At 35.8% G+C, this 12,173-nt stretch overlaps 2 protein-coding genes across 2 annotated transcripts; one reads left to right on the top strand and one right to left on the bottom strand.

Annotated features, from left to right (window-relative positions):
• Nucleotides 1-5,225: 5,225 nt before the first annotated feature.
• Nucleotides 5,226-5,624, bottom strand: Tsp_04228 (conserved hypothetical protein). Its single transcript, XM_003374994.1, is given in 3 exon segments — nt 5,226-5,360; nt 5,386-5,526; nt 5,541-5,624. The coding sequence occupies 3 exon segments, from the start codon at nt 5,622-5,624 to the stop codon at nt 5,226-5,228; spliced, it is 360 nt and encodes a 119-aa protein (XP_003375042.1).
• A 2,001-nt stretch (nt 5,625-7,625) lies between these two features.
• On the top strand, nt 7,626-12,112 carry Tsp_04227 (putative tetratricopeptide repeat-containing domain protein). Its single transcript, XM_003374993.1, has 18 exons — nt 7,626-7,693; nt 7,903-8,017; nt 8,100-8,219; nt 8,278-8,387; nt 8,454-8,598; nt 8,666-8,814; nt 8,882-9,036; nt 9,114-9,250; nt 9,345-9,580; nt 9,660-9,873; nt 9,965-10,042; nt 10,119-10,349; nt 10,446-10,595; nt 10,677-11,248; nt 11,312-11,565; nt 11,618-11,733; nt 11,789-11,890; nt 11,993-12,112. Exons 1-18 carry the CDS (start codon nt 7,626-7,628, stop codon nt 12,110-12,112), a joined length of 3,072 nt encoding a protein of 1,023 aa, XP_003375041.1.
• Nucleotides 12,113-12,173: the final 61 nt, after the last annotated feature.

The raw sequence follows: 12,173 nt of genomic DNA, 5'->3' as shown, positions 1-12,173 counted from the left end.
TCATCGTATTTCATTGTTGATTCTTTTTTCTCCTTTTTCCCGTCAATAAACAAACAAACAATCATTCAGCTCACGGATTAGGAATTCCAATCGCATTTCTCAGACTTTGTCGAAACACATATCCGTCCATACATACATATCGTATTTATACAATAAACATATATGCATGTGTGCGTATATGTGTAGGTGAATTTTCTGGAATAAAGCAAAATAGCCCAAGCTGAATGCAAATAAATAAATAAAAATAAATGAATAAATGAATAAATAAATAAATAAATATAAATATAAATATATATATATATATATATATATATATATATATATATAGACGTGTGTATGTATGTATGTATGTGCGTGTAAAAATTTGTTACCGACAGATAATAAGCAAAGTCAAAGACAGACTACAGTTACGTCAGCTTCGAGGTTTTCTAATGTTTGCTTCTTTGTTTTTCATGTCAGCTGCAAACAAATGAATATTGAATACCAGTTTAAATTTGCATGAGCTGCAGAGCATAAAGGGCTCTTTGTAAAGTCAACAGAACTATTGCACATAGCACAAAGAGAACTTGAACTCGAAGCAAAGAAGACAATTGATTGCCGTCGCAAAGGAAGAGAAATATATGCAAGCAGACTGAAAGCTTGCATCAATAAAACATAACAAGCCTGATGGCTCAACTTTCTGAACAAAACACATACTCTTTGTATATGCATAACCCGCTGGCCAAGAAAATACACTGACGTCAAACAAACTTCCACTAGTGCACCATTTTTCTCTAACCTTTCCTTTCTCATTTTAACCAAAGTAAAGCACAAAACTAAACAAAACAGAAGGAAATTTTCCACAGTCACATTACATACAGGTCATTCATCAATAAACAATAAGAAGCATTTTCAAGCAATACAATCGCTACGAATTATTTAGTATGGAACGATTAAAAAAAATTACTCGTCCTCTCTGATCCCTCTCTGCACATGCATAAAAATGCACTGTCCATAATAAATTTGCTCAGTATAAAAAAATAATACAACTCTTGCACAACTTAATTTTTATAAAGTTATTTCAAACTGTTAACTGCACCAATTATAAAACAAATAAAGCATATGATAAAATTTTGATTTATTGATATTTTATTTATATGCACATCTTTTTAGGCAGCATCGAAATTTGATGCAATTATCAATGATCACAACGACTGAACTTTCTCCCTTTAATTATGCAAATTTCAACTGAAATTTTCAAAAAACCAGAAAACAATACAAATTTGCTCATTATATTCAAAATAACAACAATTTATGAATACAAAAAGCGGACAACAAAATGCAAATATTGAGAAAAGTATGATTACTTTTGCACATGCTGGCATTGTAGTAATTATAAATGATGGATAATCGTTTTGATGTTCTTGAAGAAGTCTTACAAGAGACAAATTTGATTCATCATGACGAACAGAAAAACGGACAAAAGACGACAATTATCAGTGAGAGAGAAAGAGAAAAAGAAATTGCTAATGCTAATGAATAAAGTAAAACCAACTTCAATCAACAGCAGACAGTAAAACGCGCGACAAAGTAGAAAAATATGAAAAGCTGAATTATTTAAAAATTATTTCAATAGAAAACAAAGTAACAGATGTTGAATTAATTTTTCACAGTCGCTCATTGGCTTGAATGCATGAATGCAAGAAAAATAACGGAATAAAAGTTTATTTTCCCACATAACAACAACAACAACAATACTGATAATTGCTAAATTAAACATTAATAATAGCCTCATTTTGCAAGTTCATGAAGTGAAATGATAAAAATCAACGCTTTTAATTTTCATATTAATGAGTAAGTCAATTTATTTTTTCGATTAATATTTTAGCCAATTGCACATGCATTTTCTTCGCATAATTCATTCAATGCTCACTTCGCATGCATGCATGCGCATTTTAGGCAAACTCAATAACAATTTTTTTAACACTGGATAAAAAATTATTGTTATTTGAAAATGGAAAATCTTTTATAAAATGGAATTGTCACACAACAACTTAATAAGTTGAAAAATAGAAATGAATATACAATTTATCCTGCTTGAAAAGAGAGGTAGTAGTGGCTTTTTGTTCAACTTCACATAATAACTACTAACATTCATTCACTGGTAACATTTCAAGTGTAAAAGTAAAATTTCCACGATATCCAAGACGCTAACAAAACAAGAAGAAGAAAGAAAACATTACAAGTCACCCTTTCTGTGATCAACGCATAAAAATATTTGCTTATATTGTTTGATTTAATCTACTATTCAACTCAAAAAATTGTAGTAGAAAAGAGCAAGAAAAACAATCCCAAAGATATTACCAATCTTTTTGGTTTAAACGGAGAAATTTGATGACAAAAATTCTTACCAAAATTTAACAAACATACTTGATTCAAATATCCGCATAAATTATTATTATTATTATTATTATTTTGGATAAATTCATTATTACGTGAATCGTGATGGATGAGTAAAAAGTGAAACTTTTTCCATAAAAATAAGCAACATCTTTCTTTATATTGCAATTAAACGGAACGGATGCATCAATGAACAACAGCATGAGTGTGAAAATAAAGCTAAAAAGTCCGTTCTACAGACAATCTGGTGTGTAGAATTGAAATTAAAAACGTATTTCAAAAAGAAATATTTTCAGTGAAAAAAAAATTAAACACAACTTATTTGTTTTAACAATAATCAAATCAAGAAAGCCAAAGCGAATGCATGCGCGTGTGCATGCTGCATGCACGCTGCCTGCGAGGCTAGCTCTGATGAACAAATAGCTAATTCGAAAGCTAAAAACTGGCTAGCCAGTGGGAAAAGTGCTTCGGTCTGCAAAGTGGTAGTTTCTGCGTTAGCTTACACGCCCACATAGCATAGCTAAGCCAAAAGGCAAAAAGCACATACACACACACACACAGAGAGAGAAGAGTAGAGATGAGAATAGAACAAGACAACAAGTGCACGTTTGTCACAACAAACACACAAGCGCTATATAGCGTGGCTTAAACTGCTCCAATGTCGTCGTCGCTGTAAGCTCAAATAAAATTTCAAAAATGAAAAGTTCTTTCTCACAACGTTAATCACATATTACTTTTCCTCTGAAAAACAGTTCTCACATTTTCTATGACCAAAAACACAATAACCACATCAAATAGTAATTATAATACAATAAAGTAATAGATATCAGGATAATTAAATTTCAATATGCCCCTCATTTCAACAATGTCAATTATTCTAAAAAAAATTAGAAATATACATATGTATATGCATTTGTTTGTGTGCATATGCAAAACTACAACAACAAAAAGCTATTGTTTCTTTTATTCTTTTTCAAATTGCAATGGAATAAAATGTGAAATAACAATTTACGACCAATTTAGCTAAAGCTTTCAAACAAATTGACTACTTTATCAAAACATTGATCAAAAGTTCAGCGTTTCACCAACTTTTACATAAAATAAGTGGAAAAACTCAATTAAACAACTGCTTGGATCTGGATTTTTCCTGTCCCCCCACACAATCTATCCTGCGTGCTCATAATGACATGTTTGCAAAAATGTTCCAACAAAAATTACATTATTCCCCCGTATATTTCAGGCGAAAATGCATCACCAACTGAAATTGCGCATAGAAATTTATTCATATTTTCCATTAAAAAAATAAAGTATTTATTTGAATGAAATTATTTCCAAATCAAAAAGTTTCATTGAAAAAAAAAATTAACTCTGCCACTCCCCGTATGAAGAAAGAGATGCCTTTTTACCGCTTGATTGCAAATCATGGAGAAATAATGCTCAACGGAAAACGAGTAAAACATTCAGAAAAGGAATTTTACCTGAATCAACAAAAAAATATTTCATTCAAGATGAAAATGTTTCCTCAAAATATTATTATTATTATTATTGTAAGTGGTAAATTCGATAAGTGTCAAGAAAGCTTTGTTCTGATTTTCGAGCTTGCTTTAAATTACTAGATTCCAGTTTAAAGCAATTCTAGTCCACATTTCGCTCATTATTCTCTGCTAGCAGGTGAAGAATAAATTTGAAATTTCAAATATAAATAAATGAATGAATCAGTTAACATATATATATATATATAAACCCATTAAACTGAGCAAAAATTTTCCCTTAAATTACAAAACAATTCCAAGCCGTCCCACAAAACAGACGCACAGGCTTTCACCAGTATAATTGTGCTCGTTTTGCTATCAATGGGATTTAAAAAGAGTGACAATGCAACCAACAGCTGTGCACTATGAGCTAATTAAATAGCCACTTCTGCGAAAAAGCGAAACACTCTGTGAAGTGCATCTAAACTGACAAAAGTTGCCTTCAACATCATCATCATCTACCTCTCTTCAACTCCGAGCTTAAAAACTTAAAACTACACAACTTTAAATGTTTTTTTTCTTTTGATTTATTGTTTAAACAAAAATCAATCAAATAGTCAAATCCAATCGTGAAAACAACATAACACCAGTTTACAGTGGATGTTTCAAAGAAGAAATGCTTTACCGAGAAGCAAGGGTTGTGAAAAAAGCAAACTCTCCGTCGAACTTCAGCAATTGCGACACTTCCGTGTTGGAAAATGATTTAAAACATCCAAGGATGAACAGATGGTACATGTGCAAATGACAATCAACACTAACAATATTATATTAATATATACATATACATATAATTTTGAGATTTAAAAAAAGGCGTCATTTGTCAAGATATAAGAAAGAATAATTTTTTTTATATCTTCGGGCAAATTTGTGATTAAATAAAAAAATTTCTTGAAATAAACGATTTCGAAAAAATTTCCATTATTTCGTGCAAAAAATAATACATACATTTGACAAGCGTACAAACCTGCGCTTCTTCAAATTTTACCGAATATAGAGCAAAAAAAAGGAAATAATTTCAAAATCGAAAAACAAGAAAACAACAATTTCAACGTTCCTCCATTTGAAATGTCTATTTATAAAAATTATATTTAAAAGAAAAAAACAAGCAAATAATTCTCAGAAATAACACAACTTTTTTATTTTTGATTCTACCGTTTTATATAATGCCCGCACAATGAGAGCAGGATCGATTGGTCAAAATTGAGCAACTTGGAACAATGAATCCAGGTGAACTTGGGGGCGTGGGCAGGCGGCAATCGATCCACTTCGTTCCACCAATTGACAAAATGGGGGAAAAAAAAGAACTGCCCCCTTCTATGGAAATGAACCAGAACCAGCCAAAGTCGACCGTAGTGGACACGAGATGTCCAGAGGTGTGGCGATTTGTTTTTGCACAATACAACACAACCGTTGTTGTTGATTCATTGCAATTTGCAGTATATTTGGACCCTAGCTAACACGACACTATTAAAACCGAGAAAATAGAATTATCAGAATAGAACGTGCGAAAAGCAACGCTCCGGCTCGAGTGTGATCTCGCAACTTCCACTTTGTTCTGAGAAGCTTCTGCGGTTGTTCGATTGTTCAATTTGCCTCGGTCAACCGGGACCCGTGGCTTGTTGACCAAACAATAAATTGTCCACCAAATGGACAACGATACCAAATCCTGCGACCAACCAGTGAAGAAACGAATATTTGTTTACCCAACCGCATTTTCACAAGATGAATAATATTCATTTCAGCTATCTATTCCATTCTATTCTATTCTATTCTATTCTATTTTATTCGCTTCTCTTTTTATCACCCAATCTATGCCAATCAATTAATTTTTGCTTAAATCCAGAACACCAAGCACTAACTACTGCCGTCCACAATTGTTGTTTCATTGTAATTAAATTAATTCACCATTTACATCAATTCACAAAGGTACAAATAAATAAATAAATAAATAATCTCACATATGCATGCAGAGAACATGTAATCCATCCGAATCAAAAACAAACACTGCCTTCCTGCTACCCACTTACGAAACCAAATTGCAAAAAAATTTTTTACATTTTCACAACCGCAATTCGGATCAAATCAAATTCAAATCAAATATCGTCAACCAATTTTCAACGCAACTCATTTTTAAAACGTTCAATGCCCACTTTTACTTCAGAAAAAAATTTTGTTTTTTCTATTCTTAACGTTCTCCAATTATAAATTCAAAGTACCTTTGAATTCACTTTGAACATTATTATCCAAGGCAGAAGAAAAATCATTTTCACACATTCACAAATGTTATCAACTGATCACTTTGAGCTAATGAAAATTGCTTCCACCTATCACAATCGAAGTGCCGAGTGTTGAGAATTTGAAACAACTGAATGCAAAGTTAATACGATTAATTCAATGTGGACAATTAATTCAAAAAACACTTTTCGTGATTAAAATGTTCTCTTCCCATTATCCTTTGAGAATTTTTCGTATTAATTTACGCGTATGAAGCTCGTATTATTTATCAAAAAGTCATTGTAACTGATAATTATATTTCGAAAACAACAATTAACTTCGCTCATCATTTCGCACGCAACCAAAAACCATGCCCATCCTGTATACGGTAAGTATACTGTAAAACATTCATCAAAAATAACATAAAAATTTATCGACCAGAAAAGGTACAAAATACTAATTTACATATTTATAAATTTGCTATACTTCAAATGTGAAAGAGGTAATTTATTGTCATTTTTTCACTCAGAATACAATGGCTGTTGTTACTAACTGAAATTTACTTTCACAACGTTCAAACTGACTGGTATTCTAGTTGAATAACTAACTGCATTAGAACACAAAAAAATGAACTATCCCTTCTCCAATATAAAGAAATATGAAATTAAATGGAAAAGGGGGAAAATTGACCATCTTTTTTCTTTGTGGGTCACAATTTTATGAACGTTGATGCCATTGACCTCCCTTATGTCATGCTGTAGCACCGAAAATTACTATTGACGAAATTTGTTCATTTTGCAACGCTGCTTTCATTTCAGTTACACGAAACAAACGTCAGGATGATCAATTGGATAAATTTCAATTTTACTTTCATCATATTTCTCCACAGTTGTACAGCGATCAATCAGTGGATAGTTAGCGACGGTGTCATCGAGCCGGTGGTAACGGCTGAATTTACCCATTTTAAATGAACTTCAAGCAATACGTTTCTCTTTAGAAAGAATCGTTTTTCAACATCATCAGACCGCATGATTTGGTCCAATTCTTGAATCAGGAGAACATCTTTCTTCAAATCAATGCGTTCAATAAAGAGCTTCACAAAAGAGCGGTACGTGAAAAAAGGAAACAGACGCAAATTATATCTGTATTTATTGAAGCATAATTTGTTTCGTTTTCACTTTGATAACTTTCATTTATCATAATTATTTGAGTTATTATAATATCTGAGTCTAATAGTGTTGTGCTCGTCGTCAAATAAGCACGTATCCATCTGTTCGAATTGACAAAACAGTGGTGTGTGTCTGTTACGTTAATGTTGCGCACATAACCATGTAGTATACATTTGTTCAACATTCGAACGCAACATGTGACGTACCGTAATATGATATTCATGCACAATTTCACTTCCGAACTTAGAATTCGATAAATGAACGCCAAATTGTCGACGACCCGGATATTGATATAAAAATCATCTCCACGGATCCAGATTGTGCTACACCAATGCCGTTCGTCCAGTTGGTGGGTACTTTTCCAACGTCTGTAGTGCCGTTGTCCGGCTTCGGCTATCAGTAAGAATTTTTTGAACATTTCATGTAAATGAGCCAAAGAAAATACTATATACAAAGCAACACGACTTAACTGTATGTGAAAATGAATTTGCTGTCTTAAAAAAGATGTGTTGTAATTTGTCTCAGTAGTTGATAATCAACAATTTATGAATTTGTGCAATAGAAGCTGGACTACATTTGAATGATATAATTTGCTGTGATTTATAAAGACCAGACGATATTGAAAATCTGCGAAAACTTTCCGAAGGCGCAGTTTCCAGGCAACCCCACTGTGGCGACTACTTGTCGTTGTCCTTCAGCGTAGCTGTGCTCGATCAGATTGAGGTGTGGTGGACGAATCTTGTTCTCTTGTTCACTCAGATTAATTTCTTCATTCATTCCATTATTTTTTCTGTTATTATTGCAGAGTGTTCACAATCCATCACTGATAACATCAAAGCCAGAAACGTCAATCGCCAGTTTGGTTTTCAGAGAATGGCCTACCACAGGACATTTCGGTACATCCGTGGCGAGAGCACTGGAAAGGGTATGTTCGCTTTTCCAACTGTTGTTTTTCATTGTTCAATAAGTAAAGATGTTTCAAGAATCCAACATCCTGGGAATTATACACGTTGGCTTCGTATTATTGGCGTGCCGTGGGTAACTCAACCGAAGCAGTTCACTGCTTGCGTTCTGCAGTATACTTCGTGCCGAGGTAAATCCATATTGTTGTTGTGTTGATGAAAAAAACCTCGTTCATCATGAAAAAAATATATACCAGGAATCAGATTGTCATCCCAATGCTCAGCCTGTTGAATGTGCTTGGCCATGGCAACCGACTGGCCGATGCAGCGATCGTTGCTGACATGACCGTCGCAATGAACAATTCTCTCGGAGCTTTGATCACAGTCAGCCACGTTTACGCGGTAAAATGAAAATACGACAAATTTGAACGCTTCCCCCCTCCCTTTCAACTTATTGTCAAAATTTAAGGCAACTTCACAGTACAAAAAAGCGAGCACAATTCTGAAACTGCTCATGCTGATGCCCATGAGCAACGTTCTCAGGTCAGTTGCTGAAAACTACGTAGCAGCGATCAAATGTCACGAAAAGTTAGAAAATGCGCTCCAGGAACAACATACGTAAGTTTATTTTCGAAACTGAATTTTTTTCTCATCAATTTAAATTGTTTTTCCTGTTTACTTTAAGCAACCTCAATTCATTGTTGGACGAATTGGACTCGTTCAAAGAACTGTTAGAAGATGGTCAAGCTTTGCTGAGTAACTTGGATACTGTTGAAGATCGAGAAAGCGTGCTGAATTCGGAAATGCTTTACAACTACATCACCTACAGTCCCGTACCCGGTGAGAAGAGAATTTTCAGATATTCAAAATTCAGAAAGCAAAAAACATTTTTTTCCTGCTTACCTTGTATTTTGAAGGCTTGGATTGTCGCTTGAAGTCGGACGCATCTGGAAAGCTGGCGATGAAGTGTGATGCGGTGTCCCACGAATATGAACGGCACATTGAGAATGCAGAAAACAAGCAAATTCGCAAGGGAAAGCAACTCTCGCCTAAGGTTTGTAACTTTTGTAATTATTCAGTGCATCAGAAGAGAAAAAAAAAGAAGAATTGCACAAATTTCATTCCATCATTATATACCTCGTTTGTAGATGTTAGAAGATGGAGTAGCAGAGGAAGAAGAAGAAGACGCAAGTGAAGAATTTGACGATTTACCATTGTATCCATTGGATGTAGGAGTTAAATTTCCAAGTCAGTGGAATTTGGCAGACGACAAACCGAATTATTCGGATGCAAATAGTCCGAGTTCGACATCATCTGAAACATGTTGGAAAATTCCAGAAAATCCTCCATCATTGTTCATCCACTCGGACAGCAAAGGTGTAAAGTGAGTGGGCAATGGTTAGCTTATATATATTGATTGTTTCTGAAATTTTTTTGTTTGGTTGTCTTTTTTGAAATTTCAGAGTGAAAGAATTTTGGAAAATTTACGTCAAGTTCCGGGAGGGTTTTGCTGCCGAATCGTTGGTCGAACAACGTCCGATGTGTAAACCGTTCATGACCAACGTGAACATTGTCCAACTTCCTTCCGGAGATCGTCTGTTTGAACTGTACAAATTGGTCAACGTTTATGAAAGTGACGACGACATTATCAGAAAAGTCGATCCTGCTTTGCGTGAAGTAATAACCACCACCATCTGATAAGCATGGAATAAAATGTTGTAAATGAAAAGAAAAAAAACATAATTCGCTATATATTTCTCCATTCCAGCATGTCCAGCAGATGATAGGACCATTGCAAAATCCAGAACATGAACTTGGCCAATTTTTGTTTACCATGATCAAATATGTAAGAGAGGGGGGGGGGAGAATTGCAAGTGCACACAGATGAAAGTGAGATCGGTGTGGACTGAATTTATGTTTAGAGAATGGGACCAACGTGGCTGATGTTCAATTTGGCAGCGTTGTATTGGCGTATGTTGAACATGTACGGTGAAGCATTTGCGTGCTTGTGCGTAGCGTTGAATGATCCAGACGGTGTTGCTTACAACGACATAGCGCTAACACAGCTCAGCGTTTTAACGCATCAGATTGGTGGTCAACTTGCCGATGCTATCGATCTAGCCGAAAAAGCGATACAAGTTGACAATTCTGAAGTAAGAAAATATGCCCAACAATTAGCATACAACATAAAAATAGCATGCGTGTCGGTCGAGTGTATGAGTAGTTAATTTTGTGTCGTTTCATTGTAGCCTGATTCCCATCATCTTCTCGGTTATTATTTGACTTTGAATCACAGTTATTCGTCAGCGGTGGAACATTTGACACTGAGTTTGGAATTGGAACCGAAGAGTCGGCGTGAAATTGTCCAACTTCTCCGAGCTGCTCGCCTGCTTGATCAAGTTCGTTCCAACTAAGCTTTCAGATCGTGTCAGTATACAGTTTGGAATTTTTGTTCTATTCACATTTTCTACAACGTGTAGGGTGTGGAAAATTTACCCTGTTTTGTGGAAAAGTTGAACCGCCGATGGTCTGAGACGTCAAACAGTTGTGGCCAGCGCAATAGCTTCAACGAGATGATCATGAAAAGCAGCAGCAGCAGTGAAGAACTGTGCGAACGGGTACGTCGTCAACAGTCGATTCCATTGGAAGAGGAATTGGATGCCGACGACGACTACGAACCTGCACTGAGCTTGGCCGACGGTTCCTACGTGCAACCCGAGGTGGAACGTGGTCGTAAATCGACGAAAAGAGCCACATTTGTCGACGTGGCCGTGCAAATTCCAAATGAAGAATTGGAAAATGTTCGTCCATCTGCACCACCACCACCACCACCACCATTGCCGTCGCCGCCGCATCGTCACGTCGCCAGATTGCAGAAAGACACACGCCTGCCAGCCGTGTTGCCAGAATTGCCTTTGCATATTTACGATGCTAGACCGGTGGTCGTTGATCACGTTCATCACACTTTGGCCGAATGCCAACAACGACTGAGAAATTTCAACTTCGACTCGTCCATATCCATGTGGTTGTCTCCACAAAGCAAAGGATTAGAGTGTGTTATCTTTTCTCGTTCTCGTTGTTGTTTGTAATCAGTGCTTGGTTTCTGCTGTTTTAGCGTTGGAAAACTTTTGCACTTCGAAGTGCCACCTATTGAGGAAGAATTTCTTGAACCAATCTGTCCGACCGATTTTGCCGGCAACATGTGGACCATGGATCATTTGGCTGGTTTCACAAGGCGTGACGAGTCAGCCGTTGATTACAAGCCTGAAAAGGGTCTTGCCGAAGTGCTCTTGAGCTTGATCCCAAATCGTGCCGAAAGTCTGCAGATGGTTGCCACTCGAATCGCACATGCAATGCAAAATCCATCCAGTATAAACAACTATACTTTTTTGTGCACTTGTGAATATATATGTATATGCAGATGACATCTGGCTGTGCAGTTTGGTGGCTTCTGTCTACTGGCGAACTATTGGTAATTCATCAATGGCAATCGACTGTCTCAGACATTCTATCGCCTACGCGCCAACGTCGATGAAGGTTCTTCCTTAGCATTAATTACAGGTGAAAATGTTCTAAAACCGTGCTTACACAGGACCTAGGTTGGATCAGCCTTGCCAATGTTTACCAGCGAAGCGGTTGGTTCCGTTCGGCGTTGATCGTAGCCGGTGCAGCTCTGCGTCTGTCGCCAAAGCTGGTGATCATTCACTTCATCTTAGCTAACACTTATGCATCATTGGTGAGGCAAATGTTGTTGTTGTTGTTGACAGAAAAAATAATCGTGTTGTTATTTTTCAAGGGCGACTGGCAGCGTGCACTGGCTTTCTACTATTCTACCGTTCTTTTACAAGAGAACTTCGAACCGGCCAAAGAACGCATGCACGCATTGCTGTGTGCCAGAAAATATCACACCATTTGAACAGTACTTTTTGAAATTTGATGGTTTTCTCCTTTTTTTCTTTTTTTTATTCTACTACTTA

This window comes from Trichinella spiralis (genome assembly GCF_000181795.1).
Source record: "Trichinella spiralis strain ISS 195 chromosome Unknown Scfld5, whole genome shotgun sequence".
NCBI lineage: Eukaryota > Metazoa > Nematoda > Enoplea > Trichinellida > Trichinellidae > Trichinella > Trichinella spiralis.
This window is presented reverse-complemented; position numbering and strand designations above follow the sequence as displayed.